The sequence below is a fragment of the Peromyscus leucopus genome, chromosome 20 (assembly GCF_004664715.2).
Source record: "Peromyscus leucopus breed LL Stock chromosome 20, UCI_PerLeu_2.1, whole genome shotgun sequence".
Taxonomy (NCBI): Eukaryota; Metazoa; Chordata; class Mammalia; order Rodentia; family Cricetidae; genus Peromyscus; species Peromyscus leucopus.
In genome coordinates this window covers 23,420,321-23,441,927 of record NC_051080.1, presented here as the reverse complement: position 1 = coordinate 23,441,927, position 21,607 = coordinate 23,420,321, and the positions used below count along the sequence as shown (strand labels likewise).

The following is a 21,607-nucleotide window of genomic DNA, read 5'->3' as shown; positions in this document are numbered from 1 at the left end:
ACACTGCTCTATTAGTTCAGTCTGCCTACACCTGGCTAAGATGGCAGGTCCTTCATCCCTTCCAATGCAGGAACTTGAAGGATAATCCAGTGGATCCAGCTGCTGCCTGCCTCCCTGACTCTGTGGGACATTTTGGAGCCACTGGTGATGGAAAGTTGTCCCAGAACAACTGCAAGTAAAGGGGACCTGCAGGGTCCCTGGACAGAGACTTTCTAAATGTGGGGGTCCAGAGGAGCAGAAAGGGAACTGCCCTTTCAGTAAAATGGGGTGGCCAGGTGCCTTCCTATACTATCTACATCTCCTACAGATTCTCCATCAAGGCCCCCTATTGGCTCTCAGCAAAGGGGAGTCTCTTATTCCCTTGGTGACACTGTCACCTGAATGTGGACATGTGGGCCTTATCTGTGTAAGGATGTATACGAAATAGTGACACTTCCATTCCCCTTCTGATGTTCTCAGGAGAAATTCTCAAGAGAGAACACCACATGGAGTGGCCATGTAAACGTGGGCCTTTTCCATCTCTTTAGCTCAGTGACATGGCTGGTCCTCCTTCACCTCCCTGTCTGAAAAGCTGCCTGTGTCCTCCTGTGTGCTGCCTGGTGGAGGTCGGGTACTGAGCTTACCTGGACAGGATGCACTAAGCCTTGTACTGATCGTCGGAGCCGTACAGTTTAGAAGGGTGTGCAATTCAAAGTGACCCTTCCGTGTCTCTCCCCTGACTCCTTGAGCTCCACCTTGGCTGAAAGATGGGAGAGGATGAGGAAAGAGTGCTGAATGAGAAACAGGGGGAGCCAATGGGCATGCAGATAGCCTTGACACTGACCAGCACTGTTCTCAAACACAGCCTGGCACTGTAAACACAAAGGCTCTGGTGGATCTTCACAGGGATCTCTGCCCATATCTCTTGTTCTGAACCTGAAAACCATAGAGGGGAGGGAGAGGATGTGAGCACAGAGCAGAAGGTGGGAGGAAAGAGAAAAGGTGGAGGAAGAGACATTGGGATGAGCAAGGTAGGGAGAGGTAAGGGAAGGAGGCAGTCGAGGCTATAGAAAGGGAGCCAAAATTGGCAAAGGGCAAAGGAGAGAAGAAAAGGAGTGGTCAGTGAGGCACCCACAGTGCAAGAGACAGAAAGGAAATGGACGGCAGGGATGCGGCTGCCCACACACTCTGGCCTCTGTCATCGAGACTGACTTCTGAAATCAAGTTATTTTCAAGACATTTTGAAATTTACAAGAAGCTGAAAAAAAAATGTCTCCTCTTCTCAGGGTTGGAAGGGCTTCCTAGATGATTTATATTCCATAAATTACTGGTCTTTCTCCAGTCTCAGAGAGTAGATCCCAATAACTCTGCTGAGGAAAGCCATGCCTAACTAGTTGTGTGGTGGTTGGCTGCCCCCTGCTGGCACAGTCCAGGTTCTGCATGCTGTGGGCTGTTAAGAACTAGGTTGAAATTGAGTGGTGGGAGATTGAATACTCCACTTTTCTCTCCCTGACTGTTAGAGCTCCATAGGAGATCAACCTCTCTTGTCAACTTTGAACTTAGGGTTTTATGGTACAATGTAGAGTTTCACTTGGGCCTCAAATTTAGCAGGTTCACATGAAGCTTCTCTTCTTCTTGGGTCCCAGGCTACTGCACAGCCCCTTGACCATCTGTTTTCAGTATTTCCTAGCAACAAGATTCTCAGTGTGGTCCTTTTCCTCTTCCCCATCAACCTCTTCAGTCCTGCTGAGGCCAGGAGGATTCTCTTTCAGGAGCCTCTTATCTCCTCACCCCTCCTCTATTGCTAACCATGACAGCAACCATTGACCACAGTCCTTGTTGAGCTGACTCTGTTCACAGGTGTAGATACAGATGTCTCCACTGTCCATAGTAGATATGTGCAAGGATGCCCTGTGAACGCCCAAATGGAAGATAGACCCAAACTATTCATACTACACTTTTCTATATATACTGCATGCCTATGATAAAGCTTAATTTACAAAGTAAGCACAGTAAAAGATTAATGGCAATAACCAACATAAAGTAGAACACTTATGGTAATAAATTGTAATAAAATAATTTAATATCCATCAATGGCTGGGTTCTGGAGTTTGCATTTAATATTTTCAGACTAGGCTAACATTGAATGACTGAAACCACAAAAAGCAACCACAGATAAAGGAAGGCTGTTATACATAAATACTGTGTGTACTTGTGCGTGTGTGTGTGTGTGTGTGTGTGTGTGTGTGTGTGTGTGTGTGTGTGTGTGTGTGTTTCTGTGTCTTTGATTTCTGCAACAGGGAATTACTGAAGTTGCTTCAATGACTTCTTTAAGCAACTGTGGGTTACTTAGAGCACTGAGACATGAGGTAGTCACTGGATACAGAAGAGGAGCTGGTACATTCTCTGCTGTCCAGGAGTGGAATGTGACAGGCCAAGCAACCTAGACCATATGGTGATGCAACTCTGAAAGTTAGATGCACTTGGGACATTCCAAACCCACACTGAATTTTCTATCACTCTGTATAACAAATTGCTGCTATCTTAGTGAATTGTCATGATACCATTTCTCTCTGTACCTCACAGTCTCTGAGCATCAGTAGTCCAATTGGGTCTTACGCTGAAGCTTCACAGAGCAGCAATTGATGTTTGGGAGGGCTATGTTTTTTTCTGGATGGTTGATGACCAATCTTGGTGTTGTAGGGCAGATCCCACTTTCATGATATCATGAACTGGGAGCAGAGGTGAAACCTCATGAGCCACGGCAGCTCCTTGCCACATGCAGCCCCCACAGGCCCTTTACAAGGCCAGCAAGAGATTCTCTAGCTCCATTCTGTGTAGATGGGGATCCATGCAGTGTGCCACAGTCACAGGCTTGACTATCTAGTGGTCTTTGCCATACACGAAAGCAAGCAAAGGAGGAATGAGTTTTGGGGTCTGCTTGTACTCAGATGAAGCAATATTACAAGGGCATGACTCACTGAGAATAATCATGCATGTCTTGTGGAGTCATCCCCAGGTTTATCAGATGCAAGATGGAGGAAGAGGGTAACAGCCTGAGTAAAGGCTCCTACTTCTGCCACATGATTTCAGCTTGGAACATCAAATTTCTCTTTATACATTATCCCAACCTCTGCATCCACTTCCATGCTCAATGGCAACTAAAGGCAAATTTCACAGAGCTGGGTTGCTGTCTTGTGTTGTAGGACTAAGCATTTAACATTTTACATCATGTTGGTCTTAAAAATCCTGCAGCAGGAGGATGGTCATGTTGACCTTAAGAGTCACTTTAAGGATGATGAGCTGGCATGTGTGAAATCACAGGTGACAGGTACTGATCAAATGTAGTGGTGAGGGGTGCTGGTCTTGTCATCATCAACATCACCATCACCCTTGCTGTCCCCTGAGAAGAGGATTTGGGGTTCCAAGTTGGTAGATTTGGGAGTTATTCATTTCAAATAAAAGGCCTAACACATTGAAGGGGTTGGTGATTGTGGTTAAATTCCTAGACAAAGTTTGGGGTGCAGATTTAGCTTGGTGGATCATTAGGTGTGTTGATCAGAAAATGTGTTCCAAGACACAAAAAATCAAAAAGTCTAAACTACTGATTCTGTTGAGTAGCTGGTTAAATAACAGCGTGCACCTTGCTTAACCTCTTCAGCCTTGTTCATCGTCTTACCCACCTTCATCATTGCTGTGGGGAATGAATGGGGTAATCTATGAAGCACGTGACACTGTCCAGTGCCCTCACTGACCCTTTCTTGCCATTGCTTGCTGGACCAGCCAGGACTCAAGCTCCCTCCTTCCTTCTTCCTTCCCTCTAGGTTTCTGATTGTTCTGGGATGCTTGATTCTGGCAGTGCTCACCACCTTCAAGGAGTACGAGACTGTGTCTGGAGACTGGCTTTTGCTGCTGGTGAGCTATGGGCCATTGGCCCTGTACTCTGGGATGGAAGCTAGGCCACTTGCACCTGTAGGGAGTCAACCTCTGGAAACTGTTCTCCTGGACTGCAGCTTCCTAATATCTCTAGCCAAGTTTAGGTCCAAAAAAAGCAGTGCTTCCCTTGCCTGGCCAGGTGTGCCATAGGTGTGGACTTCCTCATGACCATCCACTGTTCTGGACAGAAACAAGGGGCACACAAGTGCAAGCCAAAACCATCATGTTTTAAGTGATAACAAAAAGCTTTCTGGCCCTCCAAAAGTTCACCTAAAGATGTACTCCATTCTAAACCTTGATCCTCCTTTGATGTCTCAAAATGTAAAAGCCAAGGATGCTGCTAAGAAACTCTTGGGGCAATGGCTGGCCCAAAAGCTAAGGCAAGCAACATTGGCCAACTAGTCCTGCCAGTGTCTGGATGGCATTGGCAGACTGTGTTTGACTTTACTCCTTGGGGATTTGTAATAAATTCACGGGACTCTCTGAATGATTGGTTGGAATGGAATCTTTGGAAAAGAAATGGGCACGGATTCATTTGGCCTGGATAGTTCCTGTGCCAAGATGAAGACAGGAGTGCCTAAAAACTGGACAGAGGCGGTTCCCCTGCCACTTTTTCTTCTCCCTGGCCCCAGCATTCCCACCACTAGAGCAGCAGCCACAGAAACCCAGTTCCTCCGATCTCAGGAGTCCTGACACTGGGTACTGGGTAACCTCCCTCCATATGCTCTTCCACACAGGAAACATTTGCTATTTTCATCTTTGGAGCTGAGTTTGCTTTGAGAATATGGGCCGCCGGATGTTGCTGTCGATACAAGGGCTGGCGTGGAAGGCTGAAGTTTGCCAGGAAGCCCCTGTGCATGTTGGGTAAGCCCTGACAATGGAGTCCAGTTGGTGGCCTCAGTCCTCCCCTACACCATTTCTAGGAGGAAGTCGTATGGATGCAGAGACACATTATCCATCTCCTGGGGTTATTCCTTAAGATGTGATAAGGGCAGTGAATCTCAGTAGTTAGGGACTGGGCTCACTGTTGGCATTTGGGTTGTAAAGAAGCCACAGAGCACCAGGTAATGTGTATCTCCAGTACCTAGACTAATAGCACACTCATTCACGGCCCCGGTCTGTCCTCTTTACCAGACATCTTCTTGCTGATTGCCTCTGTGCCAGTGGTTGCTAGACTAGTAGCACACTCATTCACAGCTCAAATCACCTGTATCTTCTAGGCCATCAGGGGCAGGAAGTGCCACACCACTGATGGCTGAGAGTGCACTTCTCTCAGACCAGACCACATTTTTGCCTGTTTTACAGAGATTGAAAGTGAAGTTCACAAAACTGAGTTCTTCCAGTTTCATAATTGGTGAGCAGCAGATCCCACCAGTCTTAGTTACTATTCTGTTGCTGTAATGAAACACTGTGACCAAGGCAACTTTTTTTTTTTTTTTTTTTTTTTTTTTTTTTTTTTTTTTTTTGTAATTGTACATGCCTTTTAGCTGTGACCAAGGCAACTTTTTAAAGAAAGCATTTACTTGGGGCTTGCTTACAGTTTCTGAAGGTTACTCTATAACCATCATGGTTGGGAGCCCAGTGATGGGCATAATGCTGGAGCAGTAGCTAAGAGCTTATATCCTGATATACAGGCAGCAGGCAGAGAGAGAGAGAGAGAGAGAGAGAGAGAGAGAGAGAGAGAGAGAGAGAGAGAGAGAGAGAGAGAGAGCAACTGGGCCTGGTGTGGGCTTTTGAAACCTCAAAGCCCACCTTTCCAAGTGATACAACACTCCAATAAGGCCAAACCCTCTCTTACAGCACTTCCTAATCCTTCCCAAACAGTTCCACTAACTGGGACCAAACAATCAAACACATGAGCCTGGGTGTCCATTCTCATTCAAACCACCATGCCACCCCAATATAACAATTCTGGAAAAATCCAGTGCCCCTGGACTAATCACTCAAAAAATCATACCCGAGTTCCCATATCCTGCTTACTCAGAAAAAAAAAAAAAAAAAAAAAAAAAAAAAAAAAAAAAAACAAAACCCTTAAAACAGTCTCTGAGAGTCAGGCTTCACTTCTTTATCCTGAGCAACCCCCAATTTCCTCTTCTTCACAACTCATCTGATACCAAATGCCAAGTGCCACGCAAGGGTCCTTAAGAAATTGTACCTCTGAGCTCTAGAGCCAGAGTTGAAGTCTAGTGGTGTCTTTCCCAAACTCCTAGGAAGTCACTTGTGCTCAGAGTTACTGTTTCTCATCATCCACAGCACAATCCATTACTACGGGCGGTTGATGTCAAATTCAACACAGTTGCTCAGGCCAGCCCCTGCTGGACACATGGTCATCAGTCCCCAGACAGCGCTTATGATGGTGTCTTTCCTCCTCATGACCTTCTCCCTGTTCTCTGCCACGGTCTGTCCTCTTTACCAGACATCTTCGTGCTGATTGCCTCTGTGCCGGTGGTTGCCGTGGGAAACCAGGGCAATGTCCTGGCCACCTCCCTGCGAAGCCTCCGCTTCCTGCAGATCCTGCGCATGCTTCGAATGGACAGGAGGGGTGGCACCTGGAAGCTCCTGGGCTCAGCTATTTGTGCCCACAGCAAAGTAAGTGTAGCAGAGAAGCCACGAAGTGACGCAAGCTTCTCTCCTGCTTGTGCCTCTCTGTGTCACCTCTTCCTATAGTGACCCTGAGGGTAGTCATGCTGCCAACACTGACGATAATGATAATAACAAGGAGGGAGGAGGAAATAGAAAGTGTATGCGGATGTGGTCCAGAGAAGATGTGGACCACAGGCAGACCTGGGCTTAGGTCTCAGCTCCACTGTATGCAAATACCTGGTTAAATCACTCACCCTTCATTGGCCTTCGGTTTCCTCATTTCTGAAGTAGGGATGACCGTTGAGGATTCAGCAGCTCAGAGGTAATATCTGTACCTCCATGTGGTTGAAAGGGTAGAGCGAGCTCACACAAGGCAGCATGGGACAGGGGGGGAAGGTTTGGAAGTCGCACAGACTAATTTCGATCCAAACTCTGTGTCACTTTGGGGGTTTTCTAAATCCACTATTTGCACTCTGGGCCAAGTTCTGTGCTTGACTCCTCTGCCATTCAGAAACACAGAGATGGAAGCCCGTGTTGTGAGGGTGAAACTTCTATAGTTGATCCTACAGTTAGGATAGGCCAAGTACCGCTCCCAGGACAAATACACCCCAGGGTCCTACCAACCTGGCATGTAATGCTGGTTTATGCTTCTTGTGTCAGGTAAGCTAGCTAGGTCTCATGTGTCAGGGAACTGAGCCCTGAGTCACCAAGGCAGGAAAAGAAGGCCTTGCAGATCCTGCAGAGCATATTTCTAAGCATGGGAAAGCATTTGCTTCTGTTGCTTCCCGACACTGGTTGGACACCAATCCCTTGGTCCCAGGGCTAACCACTAGGATCCTTGGCAGGTGAGGGAACAGGCTCTGCCACAGAGCTGCTGGTGAAAATTATATAAAGTCAGGGATCCCTTGAAGAGCCCATTTGAACTCCCAGTGTCAGCTATTAGACCCCCTCTTAATAATCCAGCACAGCTGGCGTATCTGCATGCTGCACGTGATCAAGCAGCTGTTTCTAAAGAAGCAGCCAGCGAATCGCCTGGCTTGCAGGAGCCTGGGAGACAGAGCTTCCTAGCTGCAGTCTACAAAGCAAGAGGCAGGTGTTCAGACAACCATCACGGAAGGAATACACAGTCTCTTTCTGCTCTCCTATCTCCTTCAGGGCAGACCCTCAGAGGAGAACCTCCTGCTCTGCCTGCATGAACTCACATGAGTGCAGTGTGCATGTGATGCTGTGGGGAAGACAAGACTATGGGCAGAGAAACCTAACAGAGTTAGAGAAGCAGACTAATTAAAAAATAGTGAAGCTACGAAGGAAACACCTCTGAACTCTCGCTGTTACCTTGACACTGTTCTTACACAATGCCCTCCCCCCAAAAACAAAAACAGAGAGGAAGGAAAGATGCGTTTTGACTTACTGTTTCAGTATGTTGTGGGGAAGATTTGACAGAGCCGTGAGTCTGTGGCAGCAGGGCTGTGTGATGCAGGCATTCACATCACAGCAGACCAGGAAGTGGAGATTAAGACAGGAATTTGGAACCAAAGAAGACTGTCAAAGTCCCACCCCGAGTGACCTATTTTTACCAGCTAAGCCCCACCTCCAAAAAGTCTCCCTGGCTTCCACCATGGAAATTAGCACCACCAGCCGGGAAGGAAGTGTTCCAGACATAAGCCTACTACAAAGGGTAGTTCCCATTCAGTTCACAACAGTCTCTAGTGGGATAAAATGATCCTGGAAAATATAATGAAGGTTATGGGTGAATGTTGATGACTGGGGGCTCTTCATCTGGCTCTGCAGACAGGGTAGTATGGGCAGCAGGGACTCTGTGAGCCAAGGTGATAAGAGAGGCAACCTGTCCGTGAAACTCTCCTGTCTAAAGGCAGCAGGCTGGCAGTGGACCACCCCAGGAAGGACAGCTGTGCCAATGACATCTCTCTGAGATGCCTCAGCAAGAACACAAACTTTACATCCAGATCATGTCCGCCCGTTGTTGTGACTCATCTGCTCCACCATGCTAAACCTTGATGTGAGAACCTCAGAGGACTTAAAGCAACAAAGACCTCCTAGAGATCATCGTCTCCATCCATCCAGGGCTTTTGAAAGTCCAGGGATGGGCTTGTCTTTGCCACCCCTCTATGCTCCTTACAATCGTGCTTCCTTTTAACACTTGTCCTTGTTTACATCTTATTGTGTGACAGTATCCATGAAATCACAGGTCTCATATGTCTCTTATGTTTTCCTTTTCATATATTCTGATATGCAAGATCATTTAACATAATAATAGTTTGTCTGAATTCCACCGTTGGAATCCAGAACACCTACAGGACTCGATTGACCTAGTTTTTGTTTGTTTGTTTGTTTGTTTTTTCTTTATTAATTTTGAAAATTAGGATCTTACACAGAGAAAAGAAAGTGTAGTTCTCCCTTGGATCATACAGTGAAATGTTGGCAGGAATGTGTCCCTGGCCATGACTTTGTCTTCTGGGTCATATTACCTGCATTTTGCCACTAATCTGCACATGGAGTTGAGCTTTTGCCCTGCTGGGTGCAGTTCTGTAACACATGAAGTCTCCCAAACTCTGAGCTGATCTCTGACAATAACCAATTTCTCCTGATCACTCACCTTCCCATGAAGCCTCCTGGGTTGTGACATCAGGTCACCTAGAATGGAGTTTTCCTCTTCTCCTACAACATTCTAGTAGTTGATGGAAATGTTCATAATCTTGGTCCTGTTTTTCACTGATGAGGGATAAGACTCAGAAAAGAAAGCTGGTAAACATGGACTCCAATTCCAGACTGCCTAGCTCAAGCTTCCATCTGAGGACTTCCCACCAATTCCCTCTGCTGTTTGCTGTTCCAGGAACTCATCACTGCCTGGTACATCGGCTTCCTGACACTCATCCTTTCTTCATTTCTTGTCTACCTGGTGGAGAAGGATGTGCCAGAGGTGGACGCACAAGGAGAGGAGATGAAAGAGGAGTTTGAGACCTACGCAGATGCCCTGTGGTGGGGCCTGGTGAGTCACCTTTGTTGAAAGGCAACCCTGGGGAGGTTGTATGGCAACTTGACTGAGAGATACATAGGGAGGTGAAAGGCAGAGCATCGGCACACTCAGTCAGCTTCATTCTGCATCCAAAGGTGGACGACTTCCACCATCAGATCTACAGAGAGGAAACAAGAAGTTTCCACTGATGAAGAAGGTACCTAGAACAGTTTTGTATAGAGCTTGAGGAAACTAGAGCTCAGAACAGTCTATTTGCATGGTTTCCTGGGACCTGGCCTCGTTAGTCATGGGCAGTCATCAGCCAAGCCACGGTACCCAAACACAGTACCAGATATATGCATGACACACAGAGCCGAAGGCACATAGAGAAGTGCACAGTCACACAAAGGTGCTAAATCAGGCACTTACTGAAATCATATTTGCTCTACATCACTATGCTAAGTTGTCAGTACTTACTAATGTACTTTGAGCCCAAATACCTATTGTTAGTCTTTTTTGAAAAAGTGAGAAAACTTAGGCAAGAAACAGGAGACAAGAGCCATAGAAGTTAGGTTAGTTTAATAATTCATTTAAGACACTTGAGGTTGGAAGGCAGGCAGATGGCTGCAGAGGCCTTGGTGTTGTGAACTGTGTCTCAATAAACACATAAACACACACTGGAATCTACTACTCAGGACAGACACATGGACAGAGAGACATGTACATGTGATGATATATACAAATACACTCACAAATACAATTTGTAACATGGCTGTACATAAATCCACACATTCACAATTACAGTCACTCCTTGGTGTAAACAGGAAATTGATTTCAATTTTTTCCCACTTCTCTGAAGATGTCAAAATATATAGATGCTTGTCCCTTCTAGAAAACATTGTAGCATTTGTATATGAGCCACACACATCCTCCTATGTATTTAAATCATCTCTAAATTACTTTTAGTGCCTAATGACATGTCAATACTGTGCAAATAGTTGGTGTGCTATAGTTCTTATTTGTATCATTTTCATTGTAAAATTACCCTTTGTTTTTTATTCAAATATTTCAAATTCAAAATTTTCAAAATATGTGAAATTTATTAAAAAATTTGAAGCATAGTTGGTTAAATCCAAAGATGTGGAATCAATGAGTATAGGGGAGCAACTGTATATACAGAGAGAGAGAAAGAGAGAGAGAGAGAGAGGGAGAGAGAGAGAGAGAGAGAGAGAGAGAGAGAGAGAGAGAGGGAAAGAGAGAGAACGAACAGCACCTGAGCAGGCAGACAGGCTGAGACAGAGCTCAGTTGACTGTCACAGATGTCCCCTACCTGGGGAAACCCACTTTGCACTCTTCTCCTTTTCAGATAACACTGGCCACCATCGGCTATGGAGACAAGACACCTAAAACCTGGGAAGGACGTCTGATTGCTGCCACCTTCTCCTTAATCGGTGTCTCCTTTTTTGCCCTTCCAGCAGTAAGTTCTTCCAGTGTGTGGCAGGAAGTTCCCTTTACTGCCTAGATCCAGCTCACATCCCTGGCCTCAAATTTCATCTTTTTGTAGCCTTCGATCCACATCCTGGATTTTACCAGCTGTTACCTCAGGCATGGTGTATCTCACCCCTCCCCTACAGTGGCTTGTGTTGCTTCCTTGCACCACCAGGAGTGATCTTCGAATGCCCCCTTTCTTTCTTTCTTTCTTTCTTTCTTTCTTTCTTTCTTTCTTTCTTTCTTTCTTTCTTTCTTTCTTTCTTTCTTCCTTCCTTCCTTCCTTCCTTCCTTCCTTCCTTCCTTTCTTTCTTTCTTTCTTTCTCTCTCTCTCTCTCTTTCTCTCTCTCTCTTTCTTTCTGTTTGTTTTTTTGAGACAGGGTTTCTCTGTGTAGTTTTGGTGCCTGTCCTGGATCTCACTCTGTAGACCAGGCTAGCCTTGAACTCACAGAGATCGACCTGGCTCTGCCTCCCGAGTGCTGGGATTAAAGGCATGCACCACCACCGGCAAGCAGCCCCATGCCCCATTGTTTTCTAAAGACCCAGTACTGCCATCTTCAGTCAGCGACAGTAGACCCCTCCCATTCTGACTCCATGTGGGTTTACAGGTTTCCATCTCTGCCTGCCCTCAAACCTTTGGGGCCAAAGGTTCTGTCTTCATCTGTTGATGCCCCAAACCTTTCAAAAAACAGGTATTTCACGTCTGAATTTCCTTTCTTTGGTCTGACACTTGCTGCCTTAAATTTTTGAATGTTTTTTGTTTCTCTCAAGAGTAGTTCTTGACATGTTGAAAGATCCCCAAAAGGAGGTATAATGAGAGTAAAAATAGAAGGCTCGCTCACACTGGAATCAGTGTGTTTCCAAATCATGCCAAATGTTTTACCTGCATCATCTCATTTGGTCTTCCTGCCAATAATATGAGTTAAAAACCGAGGCTCAATTTAAAGGTTAGTAAACATTCCTGGGATGTGGACCCAGGAAGCCCAAGCCTGGCCAGTTCTAAAGCCTGGCTCCTAGTTACGCAGCTTAAAGAGAGCATTCTTAAACCACAACCCCTCTGCTGCTACTCCGTCCCCATTCCTTTACTAGAGAATTTCTTTCTCCATTACTAGCAAACTTATATGTATTTTCATCAGCTACTGGACTTTTACTACGATCTTAAACCTGTTTGCTCATCCGTGAAAATGGCAAACGATGGGCTGGATGTGGTACCACCTCTAATTCTCTTTCGTATTAAATGTATCTATCCACTAAGTCTGTCTACTTAGTCCACATGGGTCTCTGACCTGGAAATCAAAGTAGATTCAATTCTTGGACATTCTGCCGATAGTACATGTCCCAAGGGGCAATTCAAGCAGCTAAAATATTTTAAAATTCAATTATCATATGCAGGGTATCTATTCTATGTGGCATCCCTTTCTGGAACAATTCCTATTTATCATCTAGGTTTTTCCTGAGATCATTGTGAGGTAAGTACTATGATCCAGTGACCTTATAGAAGATAGAGCACAGATAAGAGCCTTGCACAGGGTCTCACAGCTGGTCTGTGGCTATCAGATTGGAAGCCAGACATTTTTGGCTTCAGGCTAGTTTCACTTAACCAGACTCTACTCTAGGAGGAAAAAAAGAAGGTTTCCTCCCTTCTGTCCTCCATCTAGTATTGCCACTGCAAAAACCTCATCTTGTTGCTATGACCAAAATGCCTGGTGAGTAGAGGAAGATTTCTTTTTGGCTTACAGTTTAAGAGGATACAGTACATAGTGGCCAGAAAGGCGTGGTGGCAGGAGGAGGAAGCAAGGTCACATCACATGTAGAGTCAGGAAGCAGAGTGGACAAGCCATAGGGCCAGGCTACAGAACACCTGTAGACAAATTTCTAAACAGTCTTATTAAATAAAAAACACAGAGCCAAATACAGGAGTGAAAGCTGTAGAGATCAGAGTGATAGCCACCAACTATCTTAGCTCACCATGTTGCTGTAGCTTCCCAAGAGAACCAGCTTCTTCCTGTCTAACCTGTACCTTTATCGTCTTGCTGTTCTGCCTTCTCATTGGCTCTTAACCCAGCCACCTCACTTCCTCATCACTGCCTGTCTATACAGACCTCCAGGTCTTTATGGTTGGTACTGGGATTAAAGGCATGTGTCACCACACTTGGCTGTGTTCTTGAACAACAGAGACTGCCTGCCATGCGACTGGATTAAGGGCATGTGCCACCACTGCATGACTTTTGTTTATGACCTCTGATCTCCAGGCAAACTTTATTTGTTAACACACAAATAAAATATCGCCACATTTCAGCACAAATAAAATATCACCACAAACACCTAGACCCACCTGCAGTGACTTAATTCCTCCAATAAGGCTCCTTGAGGTTCCACAACCTTCCTAAAGGACCATCAGATAAGGGCCAAGGGTTCAATCACATGAACCTGTGGGTGACATTTCACATTCAAATGCCAACCTGGGCTCCAGAGTGTCATTGAACCACACGTTCTCTGCTACCCCAGAAATGAGGCTGGGATGCTGAGTGCAGTGCAAAGCCCAGGGCAGCTGACCCAGGTTTGATGTCTCCTTGCAGGGCATCCTTGGCTCAGGACTGGCGCTCAAGGTACAGGAACAGCACCGTCAGAAGCACTTTGAGAAGAGAAGGAAGCCAGCCGCTGAGCTTATCCAGGTCTGTATGCTTGGGGGTGAACTAGAATGGGTCCAGGAGTGTGAGTGAGTGAGTGAGTGAGTGAGTAAGTGTATGTGCGTGTGTATGAAAGAGAGAGACAGAGACAAAGAGAAAGAACAAAAGCCCATCCCTAGGCAGGAGAGGACTAGCTGGCATTTGCTCCTTTGTGGGTGGTTACAGACATCATCATGGTTGCCTACCCAATCTATGTGTGTTGAAAGCCTTACCATTTTCCACCCAAATTCTAAGCTATTCAAGTACTCATGGGTGAAACCATTTGATCTTTTTTTTTTTTTTTTCTGATAATCTTGGAGTGAAGAATTTGGCTTAGGCCTGTGACTTTTCTTAGCCTCCTTTTCATTCTTCTTCCCATCATAGGATTGGTCCAGTGACCCACTAAAAAGAGACAGCTGACCAAAAACCAGGTACTTAGTGAGTTACAAGGAGTGTTGTGATCACCTCCTGTTTGTCAGCAGTAGAGAGCGCATGAGGAGAGAAAGAGAAAGAGATAGATAGATAGATAGATAGATAGATAGATAGATAGATAGATAGATAGATAGATAGAGATAGGGAGAGAGAGAGAGAGAGAGAGAGAGAGAGAGAGAGAGAGAGAGAGAGAGAGAGAGCAAAAGTGTACAAAATATTGGATACTTCACCAGTTTGTCCTGACCCTCAAAAGGGTCCATCATGGTTACTTCTCCCAACTGTAGACAGAGTAATAAGAGGGCTAAAACAGGAGTAACTGCTCCCGCTTAGGAATCACAGGGAGTCTGTATCATGATTGTATGGGCTGTTGAGAGCAGGGGACATAGTAAATAGGAAATTAGTGTGTCCCTACTATGCCTTCCTGAGTGTTGAGGACATTGCCATTCACCCAGAGCTTGTATCCAGTGGCAGTAGGTACTTCTGTGGGTCTGTGGTACTGATATAGCATGGTAGCATCCAACACAGTCTGGTTTCTATGCCAGTCTCAAAATTCAAACTCTACTTGTTCCTTTATGCCCTCAAGCTGCAAACCATCAGAGTATCTTAGTCTATGAGAGCCAGATCCCAGTCTCTCTTATACTCCAAAGTAGCACCAAAGACTTTATTTTCGTATATAATTGACCAAACAGTCCCAAGGAACTCACTGGAAAGAATAGTCACCATTTCTTTCAGGGATTTTCTATTATCTTCTCTCTATCCCATTTTGTCGCTCCATGTCTCAGCTCACAACAGCACTTATATAGCTTTAAAATGGTCAAGTTTTTTCTCCAAAGAAGCTATTAGAAGGCAAGAGCCTCTGCTTCTCTGAGTTCTCACTAGATGGACATTCAAATTCTTAAGAGTCGAGAGCTTAAAGGTTGTTTGAATGTCATAGGATGTTGTGTGAACATTTCATGCGATACCCACATCATTCTGTTTCCTCTTTTTTCCTCCTCAGGCTGCCTGGAGATATTATGCTACCAACCCCAATAGGATTGACCTGGTGGCAACCTGGAGATTTTATGAATCAGTTGTCTCTTTCCCATTCTTCAGGCAAGTAGTCACTTGTCTGAGTGCTCAGAGTATGTTTGACCTTCTTTACCACAGTCTATTCTTTGTGTCATGATCTCATGGTTTGCTAGAGAGTGTCTACCAAGGCAATAGGGAATGGTCCCCAATATGGACCACATATTAACATCACTGGGAAATTAAGCAAACAAAACAGCAGAACCTTGGTATTCAGACATACTTGGCCTAATTAAGTCTAAATCCTCAGAAGTAAAGCCAGACATCACTAGTTCTCAAAGCCCTCTATGTAACATGAATCTTAAAATATGCTCCAGTGAGCAACTAAAGGTAAACAGAATGACACTGGGAAATGGCTGTATGAACAGAATCCGAGGACAGAGGAAAGTGAGGCCAGTATAGTCAGCTATCCCAGCAGACTGATTATTTATTCACCTGGTCATAGCCTGAATTCACTGACCATTTCAACAAAGGGAAGAAGGGCAAGAATGACCAAGGAGTTCATTGGAAATCCATGAATTGTGTTTCATGTTCTCAGAGTTGGAAAATTGAACTAAATGCCCATGGGGGTCGGTAGCCTCTTCCCATGGCTAGCATAAGGAGAAGAGAAAGGAACTTAACATGCAGTGATATCCACTGCTTTCCAAATATCTGTGTTTCATTTAATGCTAATGGGTCCTTTGAGATAAGTCGGTGTTCACTAATGCAGGGGTATGTTAGAGTTAGAGACATTGTTTTGAACGTATAAAGCCAACATACACCTTCAGAAATTATGATAGAAATGTGGTGGTAAATCCATCTTGACCAGGAGTCATCGTTTCATTTTATCATAATGGTTCATGGTGAACACTGAGTAGCAAGATGAATTGTTGGTGATACTAAGTTCTACTTACCAATCAGTGACCTAGGACTCAGAATTCTTGGACATTTTGATAGTTTTCTGAAGCCCAGGCTTTTCTGACTGCCTGGATTCTAAAGTAGACTCTTCCTTTTTTAGTGTTTTGATGCTGTGGTCTTGAGCCTAGAGTTCTGGATATAGACACATGTTAAAATTCTAGAACCCTTGACTTAGGAGAAAAGGTAGAGGCAAAGTGAGGTCATTGCTGGGGTAGAGTCTGCTCTGAACTATGTTTACTGAAGCATGTTCACAAGTACAAGGACCACAAACAAGTACCTGCCATTTCAGTGAACCATAATACAACACAACAGTAGGTAAGCAGCTCTCTCCACACCTACCCAGCTCTCCCACACACTCAGTAGATAATCTGTGGCTCACTTATGAATACTGCCTCCATTTATCCTTGTATACTCACCGCTACATTATGCTAAGGATTTAAGGAAATTTGGCCAACAAGATGGCTCAGTGGCTAAAGGCACTTACCACTAAGCCTAATGACCTAAGTTTAATACCCATGTAGAAGGAAAGAACTGACTCCTCCAAGTACATGCGCATGCACACACACACACACACACACACACACACACACACACACACACACACATCAATCAATCAATTTAAAAAGATTTAAGGAAATAGAAGGGTTCTGGATTTATGGACTCATTGCTTAATTTAAAAACTTTACAATCATTGATCATAACTAACATGGAAATATGGAGCCTGACCATGACCTTGGAGAATTGCAAGCCCAGTCCCAGAAAACCTTTCCTACCTCACCTTCACTGGGCTTTCACTTCTCAGGAAAGTCTGATGGTAGGAGCCAAGGTAGAAGCACTAAGACAGGAGAAGAGAGAGAGGCTCTGAGAAAGATAAGGGGGACTGATGACTTGTGGAAGAGGTAAGAGGCAATAGATGAATAATTAAATAAAGGACTAAGTTTGGGTTACTCACTGTATCTTCTAACTTAATTAAACTTACTTGCTCGGATGTTGCTAATTGTGTTTCTAGAACTCTCTTACTGCTATTATTGATTAGGGGCTGGGATAGCATAAATCAGAGCCTTCCTAGAATGGGCCAGTATCTCTCCCTTTAAGAAAACAGAATGACCTTGGACTCAGAACCAAGAACATGTGGACCCAGACCGAATGTAGAGCCAAGATGATTTTTATTAGCTGTGCATCCCAAGGCCTTGGCAATGGGCCTATTCTTTTTGGTTGATTTATTATAAATACAACATTGTCCTGGCTGTCAGACACTTGAGGGCTACATTGTGCTGCAGACAGCTGCTGTGATGTGGGAATGGCTTTTAGACTAAGAGGGAACATTTCTTTCTTGTTTTGTTTTTCAAGGACAAAAGTACAAAGTCACTAGAGAAACTCACTTAGCAACCACTCTGAAACGAGACAGTCCTTTGGGAAAAGAATGTCCCTGAATGCCAACCCACACCATATGCTAGTAACAGAGGAAAAGCAGGTACGCTAATGTGTCCCCACCTGCTTCCCAAAGGATTTTTTTCCTTTTATATACTTTTTAAACAATAATTTTATTGTTTAATATGTATTGAGATACATATTACTACCTATAAGAGGGTAGAACAGTGTGGTAAGTCTGAATATATTCTTGAAGTTCAGCATCGTTCAACACACTAACTCCAGAACAATTTTGTTATGTCAGAAAGGAATCTTGTCTTGATTTGTGGTTTCTCCTGATCCTCTCTTTCTCCATCCCTTGTGACCATTTTTGTAAGTGAAACGTCAGAACACTGAGAATGATACCTGATTTGATCCAGCAAGTACATGCTGGAAAAAAAGATTGGAACCCAGTTCTTCTGCCCAAAGCTTTTGATCTTCCATTGTGTATCTGGGAAGAAACAGCTATTTTAGAGAGAAGTATGTGATACTCTGATGCATCCTCACCTGCATTCCACAGGTCAAGGGTGATATATCTAAACATTGCTCATTTCTGAAGGGGTTGGTATCATAAGGGTGAAACTGAGTAAGTGTATGACAGTATCTGTCTTGATATCTGATTCATGGAAGGTTATGAAGTCTGCACTGGTGAGATGTATGAAAGCTGATTAAAACGAAAGGGGAAAGAAAGCTACTGAGCTCTGAAATTATAGCCAGAGAAATCCACTGTGGGTGACCCCAGAGCTAGAACACCCTGTCTGGATTGAGGTCCAGCCTGGGGCAATTGATGGATGAACAAGAATGCTCCAAGTAGAGCAAATGGGTAGAGAATTCTAGGCAGAGCTGTGCAAAGGCTCAGAATAGTGAATATGTGGCCAGCATGTTCAGCTAGTCCCATCACTACAGGGCATGCCCTGGAGACACAGTGCCTGGGTTGGGATCTGAGCTCTACTGCTTTGTGTCTGAGACCTTAGGCAATTTATTTAACTTCTTTGTCCCTCGGCTTTCTCAACAGAAAAATGGTATGATGATAGTATTTACTTCTTAGAGTTGTTATAAGGCTTAATTGACAAATCCATAAATAGCGCTTAAAATAATATGTGATAAGAGAAGAGACATGAAACAATTTACTATCCAGTCAACATACATGGTGGTAACCCTGTTGGCCATGATGGCAGAGCGGGATTGGAGTACAGCAACCTCAATGGCAGTCCTGATTTCCTGATCTGTCTCTGCCACAAAACAAACCTTCTGCATCGAGCTGTGAATCCTGAGGTTGAGTAGGCCCTCACCCATTTTCTTGATGAATGAGCAGTTAAGATAAACTTAGGAACACAGGACCAAATGGTGGCAGCAGGGGCTTGGGGCACATGGCAAAGCCTGCCTCATGCTTTGGTTCCCTTCCACACCCACCAGCTTGTTCTAGAATGTTTCTTTATTTCAACTGCCCTGATCTACCTTCCAAGTGAATCATTGAAGCAAACTTTGGGGCAAGATGCAACCACGTCATGCTATTTACTTTTTTTTTTCTTTTTCTCCCCCTTTTATAGGAAAGAACAACTGGAAGCAGCAGCCAGGTACATTTCTGATTATGAAGTCCCTCCTTTCACCGTTGTTTTCAGGGAGGGTTCAGTTCTACATGGTGGAAGCTGCTAGATAGCCATGTTGGTCACAAGCTAGTCTTTGGTGCTCACTCTGTTGCCGAACATTGATTCCTCTGACCTTTTCATGTGAATTGAAGGACAACTTAGTATGAATTATAGCAACAGCTACGTAGTGAATGTCTGTCTCCTCAGAGCTAGGCTCTGAGCAGGTTATCTCACTTGATCCTTACAATCACCACATGAGATAAGCCCAATTATTGTCCTTTGTGAACAAGGAGTCAGGGGCTCAAAAAAGTTTAGCTGTTCTCCAGAATGATACAAGAACTAGGTAGCAAAACCCAATCAAAGTCAGATCTAAATGTGAAAATATTTGCCACTGGGGCTGGAGAGATGGCTCAGTGGTCAAGAGCACTGACTGCTCTTCCAGGGGACCCGTGTTCATTTCCCAAAACCCAAAGGTCAGCTAGCAACTATCATTAACTCCAAGATCTGACACCTTCCCACAGACATACATGAAGGCAAAACATCAATGCACATATTTTTAAAATGTTTGCCATTTTACTTTTCTTCATTTGCTTCTTGGGCTCACATCACAGATGGCACTTTAGAAAGCAAACACAGATCCCTATAACCATGAGGCTTTCCAATAAGCCATGTGCATTGTGGGCTGCTGCAGAGGCAAAAAGAAGCTCAGGGTTGTGTATGGCTACTTTTCTCAACTTCTTACCCCTCTGTAGAAGGTACCCAACATCTGGACCCTGTTCTAGGTTATAAAGCAAGATGATTCACTTTGAAAAAATAGTGAGATGATAAGAGATGACAACACACTACTCAGAGCAGTACTTGATTTAAACTTATGAAGTGTTTTCTGGAACTTTCCATGTAGCATTTTTGAACTATAGTTAACTGTAGGTAACTGAAACCATAGTTGGGACTACTGTACATTATTCCAAATTGGATTTTCTGCTTCTGGTTTAATTGAGGATCAAATAAGTTCATTTGAAACTTTTCTAGTGGTGTTTCTCTGGGTATGGAAAAGAGATTCTCTGAAATATGGCTCCCAAAATATTTGTGCCTTTTTAAGAACCTCCCCCCCACTCTGCCAAGGTGCAAAGGAAAAGCTATTCCCTGATTTTTTTAGGGTTAGACTTAGATATTTGCTGGTTCTCCCTTCTCAGAGAAGATCAAAGCTGGTTATAGAAGCCGCTCAATCCTCTTTATCCAGTATTTGGACAGTAGTCAGGTAGGGCTGACAGATTGGTGAGGGAGATGATAGGAGCAAGTAAAAGTACACAGCCTAGAGATCTTGAGGAAGGATGAACTCAGTTCCTTCCCCTAAGAAAGAAGGGAACAAGGTGACAACAGAATACTCAACAAGAAGCAGGTGCTTTAAATGAAAACTTGCTCCTCTTCATTGGCTACCTTATGATTAGCTTCTTCAATAGGCTGCCAATCAACAAACATTCCAGTCTCACCTTATTATCTCCATATAGTCAGAGTGGAATCTGAAGCTCATCTTATTGCCTCCTCCTAGAACACACAGCCCACAGTTTTGTTTGTTCGACAACACGAGGAAACAGTTATGTTTCCTGTTTCTTTCCAGATCCAGATGCAGTCTTGAGTGTAAGAAAATGGAATCATTTAGTCAGATAGTGAGCTTATTTGTGGGAACTCAAGTTCTTGCTTGCTTACAACATAATTGTTTACTTAGGACTTTCTTAACTGTTTTGGTTCATGTGGACTTGCTTGTGGAACATAAGCCCAGCTGAATTTATATAGTTGACTGAACAGTTGGCTCTGATAATGGTGCACTTCTTTCTTGGTGTGTATGATCCTGTGATTAACCAAAACAAAAAGATAGGCTCACAGGGAGATGAACACTTGATATGCCATGCTGTACAATCTTATATAAATGGAAGCAGTTGGCTCCTCCCATCTCTTCTCACCTGGTTTGAGTATATCCATTGTGATGACCTTGGTTAGGATTCAAAACTTTTTAATAAAGCATATATGAATGCATATATACATTATGTTACAAATACATGCACACACATTAGTATTGAAGCTAAATTTATGCCTGAAATATAAATGTACCCCATAAATATTTGCTGAGTGTATAAATAATAACCAACTTTATCTCCATGCCACTTTCAAAGAGTTGATCTAAAATGCTCACTTACAATGCCATCAACACAGAAATAGCCAGAGTAGGGGTTTCATCCTCCTTCCACTCTGTTAGGGAGGAATCTCCTAAAATGTGGGTAATTAATGCCCTCAGTGTTCATGAGTACAAAGTGAGCTCATTTAACCCAGCACACATATGATCTTGTCTTAGAGCAGTCTCCTTCAGCCAAAATCTCTTCATGAATCCGGGCGGTGGTGGCGCACGCTTTTAATCCCAGCACTCAGGAGGCAGAGCCAGGCAGATCTTTGTGAGTTCGAGGCCAGCCTGGGCTACCAAGTGAGTTCCAGGAAAGGTGCAAAACTACACAGAGAAACCCTACACAGAAAAACCAAAAAAAAAAATCTCTTCATGTATGACTTCATATGGCTCTCTTGCCTACTTC

At 44.1% G+C, this 21,607-nt stretch overlaps 1 protein-coding gene across 1 annotated transcript in view; it reads left to right on the top strand.

Moving 5' to 3' along the window:
* The window catches only part of Kcnq3 (potassium voltage-gated channel subfamily Q member 3), a 294,855-nt gene that overhangs the window by 245,956 nt on the left and 27,292 nt on the right, over window positions 1-21,607 (top strand). Inside the window, exons 2-9 of the mRNA XM_028876019.2 lie at window positions 3,804-3,894; window positions 4,653-4,779; window positions 6,332-6,504; window positions 9,353-9,508; window positions 10,842-10,952; window positions 13,543-13,638; window positions 15,062-15,156; window positions 18,987-19,013. Of these exons, the coding sequence (XP_028731852.1) occupies window positions 3,804-3,894; window positions 4,653-4,779; window positions 6,332-6,504; window positions 9,353-9,508; window positions 10,842-10,952; window positions 13,543-13,638; window positions 15,062-15,156; window positions 18,987-19,013 (876 nt within the window). The remainder of the gene's footprint in view (window positions 1-3,803; window positions 3,895-4,652; window positions 4,780-6,331; window positions 6,505-9,352; window positions 9,509-10,841; window positions 10,953-13,542; window positions 13,639-15,061; window positions 15,157-18,986; window positions 19,014-21,607) is intronic.